Source organism: Hemicordylus capensis, chromosome 3 (assembly GCF_027244095.1).
Source record: "Hemicordylus capensis ecotype Gifberg chromosome 3, rHemCap1.1.pri, whole genome shotgun sequence".
Lineage (NCBI taxonomy): Eukaryota > Metazoa > Chordata > Lepidosauria > Squamata > Cordylidae > Hemicordylus > Hemicordylus capensis.
The window spans coordinates 17,144,525-17,164,541 of record NC_069659.1 but is presented as its reverse complement, the minus strand read 5'-3'; the positions used below and the strand labels follow the sequence as shown (position 1 = coordinate 17,164,541).

Below are 20,017 nucleotides of genomic sequence, written 5' to 3'. Positions count from 1 at the left end.
TCATACCACCCTTGTTTGGGACCAGGCATTGCCGGGGAGGGGGGTTCTGGAGTTCACCGCTAAGGATCTGAGGCTCAGCTTCAGCCCTGACCTCCCCTCCCCTCCAGCACATCCTGACTGTCCCATTCCCCAGCTTGTAGAACTGAGGCTGATCCGGTCCTGGGGCCACCCTGGGACTCAGATCTTCTGAGGTCCCTTCAGGGCAGGACTAGAGGGCGCCACCTGTCGGCCACCCCCTGGGCTTGCCAGAAGCGGCAGGGACAGTGCTGGGAGTGGATGGAGTGGCGAGAGCCGCGTGGTGCGTGCAGGAGAGGAAGGGCGGAAAAGGGGGAGCGACGGCCGGAGGAGGCGAAGGCTGCTCTGCCTTGGCTTAGGAGGCTCTCTCGGCGTCCGCCGCGAAGGCACCAAGCGCAGGCAGTCCGCAGCCCCAGCCGCCTCCTCTCTCCATCACCTGGTGACGAGGAGGAGGAGGAGGAGGAGGAAGATGCGAGAGGCGAGGATGGGCGAAGGAGGACGCTGGGACTGAAGGCTTGAGCGCGCGATGCATGCTCCATAGCCAGGGAAGAGAAGAGGGAGAGGAGGAGGAGGAGGAGGTGCCGCCTTCTTCCTTCCTTGCAGCTCTGGAGGGGAGAGCCAGAGAAGCGAGTGGCGCTTGCCAGGGCGAAGGCAAGGCTGCCCAGGACTGGGGGCATCTCTGTCCTCTGCCCAGCAGTGAAGGAATTCTGCATCAGGCTGCAACAGCCGGGCTTTGCCTTTTCTCTCCCTCACCCATCTCTGCTCGTCTGGCTCTGGACCGGATTCGATTGCGCCAGGCGGGAGAGCGAGCGAGAGACTGTGTCTGGATTCCGAAATGGGATACGGTAGGGATGGAGGAAAGGGGTCCTGCTCGCTCGCTCTCTGTTTTGGAGGGTAGATTTGAACCTCAGTGGGTCGGAGGAGGAGGAGGAGGAGGAGGAGGGATGCAGCGCGTGTTGGGCGGAGGAAGGGAGCGTGCGAGGTCTCTCTTGAAGGCGCGTCTGCTTTCGAGCTGTTAAAGGGATTCAGGAGTGACACCAGGTAGGGGCTGCAGGTTTGGAGGGAGGGGAAAGGTGGAATCAGTATCTCAAGTTGCCTGAAGGACTTTTGGGGAGGTGATAGGATGGTTTGAATCCCAGCCAGTCAGGGGTCGAGTTAAACTGCGGGGGTGGGGGGGTGGGGAGGGGGCGTTGTGCACCTCTCCTCTTAGGGGGTGTTTTTTTAAAAACAAGTGGTGATGGAGAAGGATGAAATGAGCCTTCTAGTGCAGGGCGGGGGGTAAAGAAGCGGTCCCCAAGCCCTGAGCCCTAGATCCCTTCCCCTGACCTTGGGTAAAGCGCCTAACACATCCTGGACTTCAGGCTTAATTGTCTATAAGAGGGGTGATGTTCTCGTATTCTCGTGCACTTTTGCAGAAGTATAGGGCCAGGCTGCTGAAACAGGAGGCGATCACTTGCGTGGCTAGATAATGACAGCAGAGAGAAATGCATCAGATCTAGAAACCAGTGCAATGCACATAATGACAAGGAAAGCGAGACGCCAACGTGTTAGCGATGCTTCCCCCCCCCCGCGCGCCCCATTTAGCAACGCCGGAGTTGTCATGGATGCCTTAGCCCGCACCACTCGGTTATTTCAGTCCCAACCGTGGTTGCTGGTTGCTTGAGAAGGAGGGAGTCGGGCTCCGTCATTTTCCTTACCGCTAGTCGGCTGTTCAGCACCATGGACAGCTCCTAGAGGAACTAGCGAAGTTGGGCAGCGCGAATAGAAGGCGGAGGTAGTAGTCACATTGTGTTTCTGCGGTCGCTGGATAAGGAAGAGATCGTTTAAATTTAGCTTGGCGGCTTTAGGGGATTAGCCACATCCTATTGGGGAGATCGATTAAACTTGTGACATGTCTTCTCCTGAGGCGGGAGAAGCGATGGACTGAGTCACACCAGTGGTCCTTGTGGCTCAGGGCTGCCAGTGATTATAGGCGACAGATCTCAGGGTGGCTAGTCCATATCCCTTCAGATGGTCTTGTTGCTCCTTTAGTCCTTTGATCATGCTGTTGTTGCAATCCTTGGATCACACCATATAAATTCCTTAACATCCCTGTCCCCATTCCCATCCCTACAGTTACTAACATGGATTAGATTCGCCAGTAATCAGGCACCGGGAGGGTGAAGAAACCACAATCTTTTTGAGCTTGATGAATTGGTTGAAGGGCATGAAAGGGTTAATAATTGGAACTGCAGTCCTAAACACACAGGTGTAAGCCCCATAAAATGCCGTGGGACTTGCTTCTGAGTAAACATGTATTTTATTGGATTGCACTGTAAGTTAAGTGTGGATGAGAATGCCTCCTGTTTCATAAGCAATGTAGTGTTTATAGAGTGGTGAATGTGTGGAGATTTCTCAGACTTTCATTGTATGCTGATGGGTGAAGTGGAGAGATTCCAAATCCATAATTAAGCTTCAGACTCAGGAAGGGATAGTTGAAAAGAGGAATTTAAATCCTTAGAATAAATACATAATAATTGGTATTCCAGGTAGCGCCCATGGATTTTTTAGATTCTCTCTCTCTCTTTCTCTAAGGAAGTCTACGGAATGTTGGAGGCAGATCATTGTTATTTCCAATGTTATCGGTTAAAACTTTGGCTCAGCAAAAGTGCCTTGTCCATTAAAAATCCAAACATGCACTCATGCTGCGTATTATGTGTCAACCACTGTACCATGATTACTGTTGCATTAATGTATTTATTTTTGCATTTATATCCTGCTCCTGCTGCAAGGAGCTCAGAGCAGTGTAAATGGTTGTGTTTATACCCACAACAATCCTGTGAGGTAGGTTGGGCTGAGAGATACAGTAAGTGGCTGGCCTAGAGTCACCCAGTGAGTTTCACAGCTGAACAGGGATTTGAACTCAGGGCTCCTGGGTCCCAGTCCAACACTCTAACCACTACTTCACACTGGCTGCAATTCTCTATCCAGGAAGTAGCTAGGTGTATCTTAGGACATGTAAACAAGAATCTACCAAGATATAACTACAGCCAATAAAAACACATTTGATCTTTGATATTATTAGATAGAATAGCATTAGATCACTGTAGCCAAAGGAACAGCATTAGCATGGCAACTCTCCTGGAATGGGGAACAAATGATATTGGGCTAAATGTTGTAAACCATAAGCAAAATGAAAGTCACTTGGTGTGCACTGCTGAGAAATGCAATTCTTCCTCTAGGGAAGATATGATCAAGTGTTTTTGGTATTGAGAAAAAGATGAGGTTTCCCACCAAACCCAGATGATCAGTCCTTCCCTGATCAGGGAAGTGGCAATCTCAGGTTGAAAGAGGCACCTTGCAGATTGGTGATTCTCTTATATTTAGCCGGGGTGGGGGGGAGCAACTGTCCATCCTCAACTCCAGCACAGAATCCCTCCAGTGGCTGTTGCTGGTATGTTTCTTTTTGGATTGTGAGTCATTTGGGGATAAAGAACCATCTTATTTATTATTTATTTTCTATGCTTTGAGAATTTTTTGTTGTTGGAATATGGCTTATTAATACTCCTGGTAGTAGTAATGCTACTAATAGAAGCAGTAATAGTTGTTCTAGAGATGTAGATCCCCACAATTACCCTATAGGAGATCTTTTTCACTAGCAGTTTGGAATACCCATACACAGAAACCTGTCTCTCACTGGATCATGGCCACTGTCTTCAGAAGTCCTGGGCAAATATCCAGCTGAGATTGGATTTGAACCCATCTGCTCTCACTTTAACACTGACACACTTGCTGATGGACTTCCATAGCTCACACAGTAACTGATGTAGAATGGTTTACCATCTCCCCCCCACCCCCCGCTTTCTAATTGGATCAAGGTCTACTTGGTGCTGTTCAGATGGCTGTGCTAGAAATCTCTGAGCAAAAAGTGTAAGATAAAGCTTTCTGTGAAACAACTCCCCATGGCAAGGGTGTATAGGCTTTCCTGTGTACATATTTAGGCAAAAGATGTGATAAACATGTACCCCCAAGAGGTGAAGTATTATTTGAATGTTAATCTGGATGGGTAGTGGAAGTCTTGCTGGCTTAATTCCCATTTGTTTTGGTTGACAGATGCAGACACCTTTGCTGTATCTTCTTGTCAATATACTTCTAAAATAGATAGTTGCGTACTCTCCTGCTTCCCCAACCTGCAGGAAGCTCCAAGAGGCAGCTGTGCAAAAGAACACTAGATACTTTCAGTGTTTTTGTAATATCTGCTTATTTACAAATATACAAGCTGCACAGAGGCAGGCAGGAAATCTTTGAAGAAGCTAGGGATGTGCAAATCAATTCATAGTCGAATAGATCCCACTCAACTCCGGGCGATTCAAGTGATTCGACCTCGAATCAAATCACCTTTGATGATGCTTACCGGATTCCCTATGAAAAAGTCATTTCACAACCGAGAATCCACAACACATAAGAGTGCCTAAAAATTTATCCCTTTGCTCAATTCCTTTGGGGGTTGGGTGGCATTTGGCACCCAAGGGGTCCTGCCAGCCAACCTGCTTTGGTACCCCCTAGCCCTTAAAGATTTGGTGGAATCAATTCGAATTTGAATCAAATCGACCCAGATTCGATGGCAGCAGATTCAATCTTGAATCAAATCACAAAAATCAATTTGTGCACATCCCTAGAAACAGCATCCATTACACCTAAGCAAACAGCTTGCACTAACAGCTCCCCCTTCAAAGCTGGTTCTTGCCAGCCAACTGCAAATTTCAGTCTTCTTTCTCCTTCACTCACTACACTCCAACTGCAAAACTGTTTCTCTCCAGTTTCTACCCCAGCTGCTAGGAACATAGGAAGCTGCCTTGTACCAAGACAGACTATTGGTCCATCTAGCTCAGTACTGTCGACACAAGCTGTCAGTGGCTTCTCCAAGTTTACAGGCAGGAGTCTCTCTCAGTCCTATCTTGGCGATGCCAGAGAGGGAACTTGGAGCCTTTTGCATGCAAGCATGCAAATGCTCTTCCCAGAGTGGCCTCATCCCCTAAAGTGAATATATTATAGTGCTCACACATGCAATATCCAATTCAAATGCAAACCAGGGTGGCCCCTGCTTAGCAATTCATGCTTGCTACCACAAGACCAGCTCTCTTCATAACTGTTGGGCCAGGAGCAGCCACTGATCCCAGAAGCCCTTCCCACATTCGGTGCAGGAGAAGGACCATTCCCCACTGAAAGGGTGTTCGATAGCTTGTGGCTACCAACGATCACTGCTGTTTTAAGCAAGGCATCTAGAGTTATTAGTTTTAAAAGCCTAGAGAAAAAGACATCTCCACAACACAGTGGCTGACATACTGCACAAGAGTACATCAGCTTATCAACATTGCATCTATGCAACTTGTATTCAATTAGAGTAAGCCCATTGGAAATAATGAGCTTATGCATGTGTAGCAAAAGTAGCAGAAATGCAGCGCTACTAGGCTGATGTATTCTTGCACAGTATGTCAGCCATTGGTATCATAGTGTTAGTATTTTGGGTGACATTAAAAAGAGTCAACAGATTCATTGTCTAGCTAGTTGTACATGATACTTCTTAAATTCTCTCTTTGCTTTTTCATTTCCAACACTCTATTGAGATTTAGTAGTATGTCAGAGATGCAGTTTGGACTAGAACAGGAAATACCTATTCCTGTTTGGGCCATATATAATTTTTAACAAGGCACAATGATCTTGGAGTCTATATAGTTTTATATGGGGGCATCTGTCAACTCTGGATATAAAATATGTAAGAATAGAGACCATATAGATAAGGCCCAAGAATTGTTGAATGAACAGTAGAATACAGGCATAGTTAGTAGTATGACTTAACAACCTACATTCAAACATTTACAACCTCGATAAATATTCCTAGAATCCTTTTGCCAGCTTTATTTCCCTTTATCACTTTGTCAGTGTAACAACATAGCAGTTTATATCCCCCATGCCTTTTGCCTTTTCAGGACTGACATATGGTTGGTTTTTAAAAGGTCTAATCTAAAGCCCATTAAACTCTGTGCCCTGTGTCTAGTAGCTGAAGGATTTTAGTGCAGATGGATTCAACAGCCATCCAAACCCAGATCAGCTCTAGACAAAGACTTAAGTTGCATTTGTGGTTCAAAACCACATGTTCCTTTTGGACCTGATATTGGGGGGGGGGGGAGAGTGAAATTCAGAGTTCAAAGGCAGGGGTCATAGCAATGTTGTAGAGTATAGGGGTGTGTGCGGAACTGGTTCAGGTGGTACGATTTGAATTCAAACCAAATTTGAACCGAACTGTCAGTCTGCGAGCTGGTTCAATTGAACCGGCCAACGGTCTGATCCGTTCAGTCAAACTGGTTCAACCTAGTTCCAGGTTCAACCTAGTTCCAGGGCTATGTTTGTGAAGTGGAATCCGATGAGGATTCCCCTTTACAAGCAAAGAGGTGAGGGAATCCTTTTAAAGTATTCTAAGGGCTGTGGGGGGCAGAGAAAGGGCATTTTACTGGTTTCATCATTGTGGTGGGGTGTCGGCAGTGGTGTTGGCCTTTACAAGCATAGCCCTCAAACCAGGTCGAACCACTCCGGTTCAGATTTTACATAAGAACTTAAGAACAGCCCTGCTGGATCAGGCCCAAGAAGGCCCATCTAGTCCAACATCCTGTTTCGCACAGTGGCCCACCAGATGCCACCGGAAGCCACAGGCAGGAGTTGAGGGCATGCCCTCTCTCCCGCTGTTCCTCCCCTGCAACTGGTACTCAGAGGTATCCTGCCTTTGAGGCTGGAGGTGGCCCATAGCCATCAGACTAGTAGCTGTTGATAGACCTCTCCTCCATGAAGTTATCCAAACCCAGGATAACAGAAGTTATCCAAACCCAGACTTTACAAGCATAGCCCTCAAACCAGGTCAAACCACTCCGTATTGAACCAGTTGAACTGGATTTGAACTGAACTCCGTTTGCTTTTGAGTCAGTTCTGCACACCCCTAGTAGAGCATGTGTCTTGAATGACTCGGTAGAAGGCTGCTTCCTATGTTCCTATATGGTCAAGTGATGCCTTTGCTCTCCATGAGTTTGGGGTGGGCATAGGAAAGAAAGGGCTGGCCTTATCATGCTGCAACATGAAGTAGTTGAATTGGGTATAAATTCCAGAAAGGAGGGTGACCAGAGAGAGCATTTTTCCTCCAGTGGAGGCATCTCAGCTTTGGAAGGATCTCCTTAGACCCGTTTGCCCGAGCTAAGTCTGTCATTCTTTCAGAACCTGGTGAAACCCTCCCCACAAATCTTGTAAGATTTCTTTTAAAAAACCACTTCTGCTTTTCTTTGTATGCCGTAATGCTTACCTACATTCTTGGTATGATTTTAACTGCATTCTGGATGGCTTTAAAGTGACATTGTGAGCCACTCGGAGAAGCTCACTGGAGTGCAGAGTGGGGAGTTATGTTATACAACCATATATGAATATATTGCTGGCTATGCAGTCAATAGGGACAGAGGCTCTGCAAGTTCCTGTTAAGGGTGGCGGCATTTGGAGGTGTTGGGAGGGACCAAAAGGCATACCCAAAAATGTTAGTTTTGGGGGAGGAAGTCCAAACCTTCTCCCAAGAACCAAAAGCCACCCCCCGAGTAACATTAGAACATAAGAAAAGCTCTGCAGCATCAGATCAATGGCTTCTCTTGTCCAGCATCCTATTTCATGCAGTGGCCAACCAGGTACAGCAGGCAATCCTGCAAGCAGGGAAAAGAGAGCAACAAGCACGAGTTGTCCCCGTAGCTAAGCAGAGTCCACCCTGGTTGCATTTGAATAGGAGACTACATGTGTGAGCACTGTAAAATATTCCCCTTAGGCGATGGGGCCATAGCTCAGTGGAAGTGCACCTGCAGGCTTGCATGCAGAAGGTTCCAAGTTCCCTCCCTGGCATCTCCAAGATAGGGCTGAGAGATGGTAACCTTGGAGAAGCCGTCTGAGTAGACAATACTGAGCCAGATGGACCAATGGTTTGACTTGGTAGAAGGCAGCTTCATATGTTTCTATATTGATATTCCCGGGCACCTGGGGTTCAGAGGCTTGCCCCCTCTGATCCTGATGGAATTATCTATCCAGACTACTATCCAGGCTAGTAGTCATTGATAGCCCTATCCTCCATGGATTTGTCTAATCCCTTTTAAAAAACCATCTATACTAGTGGCCATCCCTGCATCTGGCAGCAGCAGATCCCACACTATTGCATATGAGAAGAGCTCCAGGGTGTGGGTTTAACCTGCCATCCCCGCAGATGATCTCCTTTCCTTCCCTGGGTGGGCAGATTGCCTGCCCACATGAGCAGCAGCAGGAGCAGATCCAGCTGAGCAGCGGCCTGGGTCCAGCGAGTACTACGGCTTCCCCGTCCTTTTCAGGAAGCATTTGCTGCCTGAAAGGGGGAGTGAAAGGGAGAAGAGATGCTTTCAAGCAACTGCCTGAAATGACAAGGAAGCGCTGCTCGGGCTCTTCGGAGCTCGAGGCCACAACCCCTTTGCGCATGACATCAGCGCTCACTCAGGGCTCTTAGTAGCCCGGGTGTGGGCAGGGGGAGTTCATTTGGGGCTCTTCCAGAGCCTGGGCCATGCCCCCTTGGGGGCTTCAGCGGCCCCTACCATTGGCGGCCAAGGTTCTTTGAACCCGTTTGCACAATGGTGGCTATTTTTTATTTTATTTTATTTTATTTTATTTATTTACACAGTCAGACAGGTGTTATTGACTGGTTTGTTTTATTCAGACATCAAGTCCTTCCCAAGGACCTGGGATGGCTGAACTGTATTATCAATATTGTTCTTGTTATTATAGATATTGTCACAGAATATAGGCTGTTCCCAGTAAAATAACTTGAAGAGCACCTCAACACCATAGGGGCCACAGAAATCACCATCAACCAGTTACAAAAAGCAGCTTTACTGGGAACAGCCTATATTGTGCGACGATATCTATAATAACAGCAACAACATTGACAATAAAATTCAGCCATCCCAGGTCCTTGGGAAGGACTCGATGTCTGGATAAAACAAACCAGTCAATAACACCTGCCTGACTGTGTAAATAAATAAATAATATTTTTTTTATTTATTTATAGGATCTAAAGAAAGCAGAAAGCAGACAGACTGTATTATTTGTAAAATTAAGTCAATGGTTGCGCATCTAAAGAGTGCCATTAAAACAGAAATGATTAGATGTCCGTTGAAAACCTCACAGGAAAGTGGAGACAAAAGCAGGGAGAAGGAGAAGGAGGGGGGATATTTACAGCAGGATGGTTTGGACAATACCATCTGGCAGCCCCACCCCACCCCATGTGATGAGGGCCATAGAATGTGCATGTTCCACCCCCCTCTCCTAATGGGTTACTTTGCTTCGTCTAATCGTGTGAGTGGATGGACCATCCAGATTGCCTTTCCCATGCAATTGAAATCAGCTTCGGCTGATATACCAGCTGCATCCATTTCTTGGGATGAATGACTTCAGAACAGTAGTATATTGAGAGCCAGCGTGGTGTAGTAGAGTTCTGGACTCGGACCATGGAAACCTGAGTTCAAATCCCCATTCAGCCATGAGACTTGCTGGGTGACTCTGGGCCAGTCACTTCTCTCTCAGCCTAACCTACTTCACAGGGTTGTTGTGAGGAGAAACTTAAGTATGTAGTACACCTCTCTGGGCTCCTTGGAGGAAGAGTGGGATATAAAATGTAAAAAAATATAATGTAAGTGTAAAAAAATCTGCTGGTAAGCTCCAGACTTGACTACTGCAATGTGCTCTATGTAGGGCTGCCTTTGTACTTAATACGGAAATTATAGTTGGTACAGAATGTGGCAGCCAGGTTGGTCTCTGAGTCATCTTGAAGAGACCATATAACTTCTATATTCAAAGAACAATATTGGCTACCAATAAGTTTCTGGGCAAAATATGAGGTGCTGGCTATAACCTATAGAGCCCTAAACTGCTTAGGTCTAGGATAGTTAAGAAAACATCTGCCCCATCAATCTGTAGCTGCCACCAGCTCTTCCGCTGGCTACACAAGGACGGGCCTTCTCTGTTGCCACCCCGAGACTCTGGAATGCTCTCCCTGCTGAAATAAGAGCCTCCCCACCCCAGACAACTGTTAAAAAGTCTCTAAAGAGACATTTATTTACCCAAGCTTTTAAACTAGTCTTGTGGTTTTAAATTGTTTTAAGGTTTTACTTTCTGTTTGAATTTGTTTTGTGTTGCTGCAAACTGCCCAGAGATGGACTTTTGGGGCAGGGTACAAATTAAATCAAGAAATAGGCAAACATGCGAATAAATTATTTAAATAACTAACATTCCACCATAAAGTAGTCTTTAAAGCATGTGGTGAGTATTTAAATCATGTGGTATTTAAATCACAGTGGCTGATTGGGAGAAATTGCCCCCCAGATGTGATGATGTGATGTGGAATGGTACGTCAGAAGGGGGAGTGAAGGGGGAGTGAAATGTGAATGCTGAAACCCCTTATCATGTCGTGAGCGAGGCTGACAGTGGGTGATCTCCAGGCTAATGCTGCCCTGGAGCAATGAACAAAGATGCATGAGACAGTCACATGGCTGAGCGGATGCTTGAAGTTTCACTCTTGGCCTGATTCTACCATCGTGATGGTTATAGACGACCTCCAGCCTCAGAGGCAAGATGCCTCTGAATACCAGTTGCAGGGGAGCAACAGCAGGAGAGAGGGCATGCCCTTAACTCTTGCCTGTAGGCTTCCAAGAGGCCTCTGGTGGGCCCTTGTGAGAAACCGAATGCTGGATTTGAGGCCTTGGGCCTGTTCTTCTGTTCTAAAATGCATACATAAATAGGATACCATGCTAGCTGGTAGTGGTGTCATCTGCTGTCGTCTGTGCCAGGGTGGCTTCATAGAATCACACTGTAAGGTTCAGACAGAACTGTTGTCCTTAGAGATGGTTTCAACTGGAAAATCGCTAGACCGTAGAAAACAGAAATGTCTAACAGCAGTGCCCTTACCTCATTTGTCTAATGTGAAAAATGCCATTTTCCCTTAAAAAAACAACAACCGAGTTCTCTGAATGGATGTAGGGATGAGTAATGGGGAACTGTGGGGTGAAATATAATGGAAAAGTTAAAAAAGGCTCTTACCAGGTGGTGCCACTAGTGGGTGCTGTTACAATAACATAAGCAGTTTGAAATGCATCTCATGCTCATGATAGCTGTGTTTGTAGAGAAATGCAGTTGTCTTCCTTGAGAGAAGGAAGGAAGAAGAGACCCTGTTAAAAAGGACACCCTTCCCAACACTTCTGAGCAATCGGTGATTAAGGAATCACACTGAGGGGTGTGCTGTCACATTTTTATTTCCTCTGCAAACCCAGCTGCAAATGCAGTACACAGGCCACAGTTGTCTGCAGTGCAAATACAGGCTAGACATTTGCTGACATTGTCAACACAGAAGATACATTTATTCAGACAACTTTGGGGGAACTGTCTGTGATACATCCTCCCAACACAACACCAGACAGCCCAAAATGCTGCTCGCACAGAGGGAATTTTAGGACAATCCTGGATAAAGCAAAGCAGGATCCTGTAACCTGGTGACCAGCTTGGGGTGGGGTGGGGTGGGGGGGCACATGGAAGGTTTCTTAACACCAGACTTGCTGGATCAGGCCCAAGAATTATCTTGTCCAGCATCCTGTTTCACACGGTGGCCCACGGGATGCCTCTTATGACCCACTGAACCTAATGTAGTCCATCATACCCGGAACAAGTGAAATCCCTTAGAATTTCATGGGTCTTCTCTGTGGCTGCCTCAGGGCTCTGGAATGCACTCTGGAGCCAGCATGGTGTAATGGTTAAAGTGCTGGACTAGGACTGGGGAGACCCTGGTTCAAATCCCCATTCAGCCATGATACTAGCTGGGTGACTCTGGGCTGGTCACTTCTCTCTCAGCCTCACCTACTTCACAGGATGTTGTGAGGAGAAACCTAAGTATGTAGTATACCACTCTGGGCTCCTTGGAGGAAGAGCGGGATATAAAATGTTAATAATAATAATAATAAAAAATTATTATTATTATTATTATTATTATTATTATTATTATTATTATTATTATTAAACAACTCCCTGTTGAAATAAGAGCATCTCCTTCTCTGCTTGCTTTTAGGAAGATCCTCAAGATGTACCTGTTTTCCCAGGCTTTTAACTGAAAATTTAATTTTAATATTTTTATTCACTGAGATTGTTTTTATCTGTTTTATGCATTTTAATTCTTTTATATTGTTTTTACATTTGTTATGTTTTTAACTTTGTACACTGCATATATCGGGCAGTATGGAAATGTGATAGATAGATAGATAGATAGATAGATAGACAGATAGATAGATAGAAGCAGGGCAAAACATATGCAGCTGCTGTCTACTGAGTCAGGCCATTGGTCCATCTAGGTCAGTGCTGACTGGCAGCAATTCTCTGATATTTCAGCCAAGGGCCTTTTCTAGCCCTGCATGGATATGCTGGGGATTTCGGGTTGCAGGCTGAGAATAGAACAAATCAAACTAACTTCCACCCCAAACTGGAGGGGATGCATCACTCCATTCCTTCTGGAATGGCTGACATACCAAGCAAGGAAGCACTGCTATGGCCAGAGAAGGAGGATGACAGGACTTCAAGACTAACTGCGCCTGTGCAGCTGGTGGGGATGTATTTTTGGGTGGCATGGAGGGCTTCCTGGGAAAGGGGAGGTCATAAACAATGGCCTCTCACTCACTGCACCAGTGCAGTTAGTTGGAAAGTGCTGTTAGAACATAAGAACATAAGAACAGCCCTGCTGGATCAGGCCCAAGAAGGCCCATCTAGTCCAGCATCCTGTTTCACACAGTGGCCCACCAGATGTCGCTGGAAGCCTACAGGCAGGAGTTGAGGGCGTGCCCTCTCTCCTGCTGTTACTCCCCTGCAACTGCTACTCAGAGGCATCCTGCCTCTGAGGCTGGAGGTGGCCTATAGCCCTCCGACTAGTAGCCATTGATAGACCTCTCCTCCATGAACTTATCCAAACCTGTTAGCTTGCTCCTCTCACTGCACCAATGCTTCCTTCCTCTGTATCTTAATCACCATGTTTACTTACATATTTACATATAATTTCAATCCCATCTCCAGGAGTCAATAACCCAATTCAGACATTTTGCTGTACGAGTGTACAGATGTCTGTATACTTGTATATGTGTTTGTATGAAGGACTGTACTTGTGTTCATTTAAAAAGTGAGCCTGGATACAGGCCCTTCAAGTGCATGGTACATATAGGAAGTGCACTTCTATACCTGCATTCAGCATAACATATGAATGGTTGTACCTGTTATACCTCTGTAGCTGTGTACATTGTACACTTGTTGCATCAGTGTTACACATAATGAGTGGATCAGTCCTCTCCCTCTGGTACCCATACTGCACCTCAGAGAGAAAAGTGATCCTGATAGGGTTGTGCATTCTGTTTTGGTTTTTTTTATGTTTTGTTTTTGGCCCAAATCTGAAACCCCCCAATTTTGTTCTTTGTTTGAAATTGCAAAATCCGAATCTGAAACACTTTGGATTTTAAAAAATAGCCCCGGGGCAAAACTAGTAGGTGGGGGTGGTATTGCCCAATGGGTGGAAGCTACCACCCAAATTTCAGAGGAATTGGGCAAAGAGCTGCTTTTTGGTGAATTTTTGAAGTTTTAAGATTTTTCCCATAGGGAATAATGGAGGTTTCAGCAAGATCTCAGGCTCACATGAGGGACTGAACCTGCCTGAGGCATTTGCTCCTCTGCTGTGTCAGTACTGTACACATGAAGTTACCTTATACCAAGTCAGACCATTGGTCCATCTAGCTCCTTATTGTCTGCACTATCAGCAATTCTCCAGGATTTTGGATAGGGATCTTCCCCAGTCTTACCTAGAGATACAAGGAACTGAACCTGGGACCTTCTGCATGCAAGGCCTGTGCTCTGTCACTGAGTCGTAACCCCTTCACACCCTTGGAGATAAGGCTTATGTCTGTGAGTACTAGATATGAGATGTATGACTGTGATTCCACACTTTGTGGAGACTGAACCGGTTGACATAGCATACTTGGACTTCCAAAAAACTTTTGACAGAGTTCCCCACCAAAGGCTCTTGTGTAAACTTAGCAGCCATGGGATAAGGAGATAGGTTCATGTGTGGATTGGTAACTGGCTGAAGGACAGTAAACAGGGTGGGAATAAATGGAGAGCTTTAACAATTGAGGGAAGTAAGAAGTGGGGTCCCCCAAGGATCTGTACTGGAACCACCTGAACCGGGCCGGTTCACACTTCCCTAGACTATATGGTCCTGATCCCGTAGGGCTGTTCTTATGTTCTTATCACTCAGTAGCTCTCAAAAGACTTTTTTGTGTGTGTGGAGGAGTCCTTTTGATTGAAGGGTATCATATTTTGGTCCATTTGGGGGGACAAATTTATGAATTCAGCTTTTAAGCAAAACAGGAACCCATTGTGCCAGAGCTTTGCAATTCCTTCAAAATGATACCCGCACACTGAAGAGAGATCCAAGGATACAGAAGAATGTGTGTGTGTGTGTGTGTGTGTGTGTGTGTGTGTGTGTAGGTGGTATGACAAGGGGACACACCTACACACACACCCCTTTCTCTCTCAAATGTTCAGGTACCATTTTGAAGGAATGGCAAAGCTCTGGCACAATTGGTGGGTCATGAAATAGGGCTATCAGAGCCAAGCTGGGGTCTTGGGCAGCTATTCCACTGGTTCAGTGGCTGTAGCTTGAATACAGCAGGCAGAAAATAGTGCTGTATTAACCAGACAAGGACAGAGGGATGGGCACAAGCTCCCATTATTGTTACTAGTCCCAGCCAATCCTTGGAGGTTTCAAACGACGTTTCAATCACATGCAGGAGAGGAGTTGGAACACCTGGTTTTGAGCACCTGTCTCCTTTTTGAAGAGGGCTCTGGAACCAGAACATACACAGTTCATGGTATATTGAGTCCCAACCTCGGACTATGAGGTACCTTATAAAAGCCCCTGGCAGTGCCCTCCATCTTTCTGGATCCACCAACAGCCTCAGTGCTGTGGTGGTTGCTGGTTCCATTGGATCCCAGAATACACCAAGTGGTGGCAGCCAGGGTGGCCAGAGGTGGTGTGGCTCCTGAGATGAGGCACCAAATGCTGCCTTACCCCACACCCTTGGAGACGGCCACCCCTCTTTCAAAATGGACCCTTATAAGCCTTGAAGGTGGTGGGGGAGAAGGAGGGAAGGTTGCCAGCAGCCTGCCCTCTCTCCTTGTGATGCTTGTAGATCCAAAGATTCTCATCTCTGTAATTCTGCTGCTTGAGTAGAAAGCCTCACCTTGCCTCATGAGAAGACCGCCCCTGGATGGCAGAAGCAGCTCATGGGACATTCCTTCCCCAAGGAGAAGGCAGACACAGACAGATGGGGTCATCATACAAGGCCCACCCTACCCGAACATGCTTAACCCTCCCCTTTCTCAGCTGGCTCATGGCTAACATAAGCACAGTGGCCGCAGCCATTGATTGGCTTTCCTGGCAGCCCATAGCTAGCACACATGCACTAATCCCAGTTCTGTGCTTTGGAGGACACCCCAGTTTGCCTCATGCACAGGTGGACCCTGGTCTGTTTATAGGACAAGAATGCTAATGAGATTTTTTTCAACTGAAATGAACAGAAGAAGCATCCTTCACAGCAATCATAACCAGCTTAAGTCACTTACAGGGTAAAGGTGGAGAAGCAATGATTTCCTCACCTGGCAGTAGAAGGCTGCCAAGGGGCAAATTGTACCTTTCTAGAGAAGGAATTATCCAGAGACAGCCCTATTCTGTGACCCCTCAAAATGCCCATCAAATATTGGCAGGATGCAGATGAGAGCCCTTCCAGCAGACTTTAGCACTAGGCAGTCTCTGAGCTCTGCAAAGAGTCTCTGCCCTCTGGGTTATCTTAGCTTAGTTGAACTGCAGTGCAGTCTGTTTCCTTATATTACAGGTTCTATCTGTTCATTGGATGCCCTAGACCAGGCATCCCCAAACTGCGGCCCTCCAGATGTTGCTGAACTACAACTTCCAGCATACCCAGCCACAAAAAAGTGTGTCTAGGGATGCTGGGAGTTGTAGTTCAGCAACATCTGGAGGGCCGCAGTTTGGGGATGCCTGCCCTAGACCAGGGATTCTCAACATTGGGTCCCCAGACGTTATTGGACTTCAATTCCCATAACGCCAGCCCAGTGAACTTTGATTGGGGATTATGGGAGTTGAAGTCCAATAACATCTGGGGACTCAACATTGAGAATCCCTGCCCTAGATGGCAGTTCAGTATCTTGTAAAATGTCAGTGCATTTAAGTATTTTCCCCAAACCGGCTTCCCCTATTCCCCAAGTTCCCCCTTTGGGCTTCAGGAAAGCTTAACAATGGAAGAGATATTCTCTTCCCACACCTTTACAAATTTGAGTTCCTTCAGAATTCTTGGGTGGATGCCATCTGGCTCTGGCAATTTGTCAATTTTTAGTTTTTCAACATAGTTTAGAACATCCTCTCTCGTCACTTGTGCTTTATCTTTGGATCTGTTCTGCTGCAGTTTTATCTGCTGCTGTTTATTTATTTAGTCTTTCATTCTGGTCTCCCCAGCTTTAGACACAAAAAGACCACGTTTGAAACATTTTCTGGTTTAAGCACATCTGCTCATAATGGCCTTAACATCAGATATGGTTTGGTTCTGACCAAAACAGAGATGACTACAGTTTAAATGTTTAATTACCTTGCTTGAAAATAAGGTAAAGATCATCAAGAGATTTGGTGCAAGGCATTATCAGTATGCTGATGACACCCAAATCTATTTTTCCATGTAAACATTATCAGGAGAAGGCATAAACTCCCTAAATGCCTGCCTGGAGGTGGTGATGGGCTGGATGAGGGATAACAAACTGAAACTGAATCCAGATAAGATGGGACATGGGTTTTCTGGATGGGGTCACACTTCCCTGGAAGGATCAGGTATGCAGACTGGGGGTGCTTCTGGATCCAAACATCTCTCCCGTGTCCCAGGTTGAGGGAGTGGCCAGAGGTGCTTTTTATCAGCTTTGGCTGATATGCCATCTATGTCTGTTTCTTGAGATAAATGACCTCAGAACAGTGGTGCATATGCTGGTAAGTTCCAGACTTCACTACTGCAATGCACTCTATGTGGGGCTGCCTTTGTACATAGTCCGGAAACTGCACTTGGTCCAGAATGGCAGCCAGGTTGGTCTCTGGGTCATCTCAGAGATACCATATTACTCCCATATTGAAAGAACTACACTGGCTACCAATAAGTCTCCAGGCAAAATACAAGGTCTTGGTTATAACCTATGAAGCCCTAAACAGCTAGGCCCTGGGTATTTAAGAGAATGTCTTCTTCTCCATGATCTCACTGCCCATTAATCTGGAGAGGTTCATCTACAGTGGCCACTGGCCCATCTGGTGGCTACTTGGGGACAGGCCTTCTCTGTTGCTGCCCCAAGGCTTTGGAATGAGCTCCCTGTTGAAATAAGAGCCTCCCCATATCTGACAACTTTAGTCAGTCAAAACACACCTGTTCACCTGGGCTTTTAATTAAATTTATAATTTTAATAGCGTTAACACTTTTAAGATTGTCTTAAACTTTAAATTGTTTTAATGTTTAAAAAATTTTTAAACTTCTCTCCAGACCTTTTCTTATTGTGTAAGTAAAAACATAAAAAAGGGTTCCCTTTTTATGTTTTAACTTATACAATAAAAAAAGGCCTGGAGAGAAGTTTTGTAGCAGATCCATCATGCGTATTGCATCACCATTATAATTTTGTTTTAATTGTATTTTAATTGTAAACTGCCCAGAGATGCTAATTTGGGGCAGTAAAGAAATTTGTTTAAATAAATAAATAAAATTCATGTCATACTTTGGTTTACTACAAATACTGTGACAACTCTAGATAGAAAAGATACTAAAAGTGTGTGATTATTTTTTTTAAAAAAAATAATTCAATCAAATTTCTCTTCAAGGTTGTGAAGCCTATGATCGCATTGTCTCCTCTGAACAGGAGAGAAGATGTTGGCCACACTTTAAACAATGACTGGTTATGGCCGGTTGACCATCAGCTTGATTGCTCCTTTTCCTCTGAAAGACTTTAGTAGCTTTTTAGCAACATCCCCCTTGTGATCCCATCATGTTTCCTGTACTGGCTTAAACCATTTCCTAAGATGGTCCTTTTGCTATTCTTTGCAATCTTGGTGTTGAAGGAAGATGTCTGTGGGAACCTTGGGCTTTTGGTTTCTGCACAGTCCAACGAAAGAAGGGTTGTGGCCTACATGCCTGGTGACCTTATCATCGGGGCTTTGTTCTCTGTCCACCATCAACCAACTGTCGACAAAGTCCACGAGAGGAAATGTGGAGAGGTGAGGGAGCAATACGGCATCCAGAGAGTGGAGGCAATGCTTCATACCCTGGACAGGATTAACCTAGACCAAACATTGTTGCCAAACATAACGTTGGGCTGTGAGATAAGGGACTCGTGTTGGCATTCAGCAGTAGCTCTTGAGCAAAGTATCGAGTTCATACGGGATTCGCTCATCTCATCAGACGAGGAGGAAGGACTGATGAAGTGTGTGGAAGGATCGATAGCTCCCTTACTTTCCAAGAAGCCAATTGTTGGTGTTATCGGGCCTGGATCCAGTTCTGTGGCAATCCAGGTGCAGAACTTGTTGCAACTTTTCAACATACCCCAGATTGCCTACTCTGCTACAAGCAAGGACCTAAGTGACAAAACCTTGTTCAAATATTTCATGAGAGTGGTACCCTCAGATGCTCAGCAGGCTCGGGCGATGGTGGACATTGTCAAAAGATACAACTGGACGTATGTCTCTGCTGTGCATACTGAAGGTAAGGGAAGAGATTTCTTTCATCCAACTATGGCATTCTCATGGGATAAGGGGACAGCTACGTACCACCTTCCAGGTTATAGCGTTTGCTATAGTGTGGGAAATAACTGGTTTTTGTCTGTATGTTGTACATTTCATTGTCATTATTTGCTGACATACAGAGCGAGGAGGTCCTGGTGCAGTAAGAGAGCAGCCTAACAGAACTCCCCAACTAACTTCACCGGTGCAGCAGAGAAGGGGCAATTTTTGATGCCCCCCCCATATTCCCAGGAAGCCCATATTTTAATGGGCCTTTAATTAGATTCATAGATTTTAAGCTTGTTTTGAATTTTAAATTGTTTTAATGTTTTAATGTTTTTTAAATTTGTGCTGTTTTACTATAAACTGCCCAGAGCCATGAGTTTTGGGTGTTGTGTGTGTGTGTGTGTGTGTGTGTGTATAAAACAAATATTTTTGTCACCCAAAAATATGTCCCCACAATGCTCCACAACCCTCAGGGACATATTTTTGGGTAGCAGCGAGGACTTCTCGGGGAAGGGGAGGGAGTTAAAAATTGCCACTTCCATGCTGCACCAGTGCAGTTAGGTGGGAAGTTCTGTTGGGCTGCTCCCTCATTCCACTAGTGCATCCTTGCTCTTTATGTCAGCTATTATTGCTATTACTGTTATTATTACATACAACATACACAAGTGGATCAAATTACTACAAACCACACAGCAATAAGTATATTATACAATTAATTAATTAATTGATTGATTGATTAAGACTACAGGTTTGTACTCATTTGACTAGGAGTGGCTCTCACAGAACTCACTGGGTCTTACCTCTGAGTAGACATACAGTATATGTGCTCAGTATGCACATTAAACCTAACTATCCAAATTAAAGCAGCTTATAATTGTTTTCACAATATTCTATGCCTTTCAGAAAAACAAAAAAAAAATTATTATAGGTTGTGATTTGTCCTCTATTTTTTTCATGTCATATGTTAACTTTAAGAGACTAATAACTGACCAAGATTTATTAATCCAGAGTTGTACTGAAGGCAAGCTGTTTGATTTCCAGTTTTTTGCTATTAGGATTTTTGTTGCAATACTAAATTTA

General features: G+C 45.4%; 1 protein-coding gene across 4 annotated transcripts in view; it reads left to right on the top strand.

The window, feature by feature from the left end:
• The window catches only part of GRM5 (glutamate metabotropic receptor 5), a 354,535-nt gene that overhangs the window by 8,756 nt on the left and 325,762 nt on the right, over positions 1–20,017 (top strand). For 2 of the 4 annotated variants that reach the window (XM_053306232.1, XM_053306229.1), the window contains exon 2: positions 18,038–18,914. In XM_053306232.1, coding sequence (XP_053162207.1) covers positions 18,236–18,914 — 679 coding nt within the window. In that variant the 5' untranslated portion in view covers positions 18,038–18,235. Of the gene's footprint in view, positions 1–326; positions 861–992; positions 1,057–18,037; positions 18,915–20,017 lie in introns of those variants that run through there. The other 2 variants (XM_053306230.1, XM_053306231.1) reach the window with 2 other exon arrangements.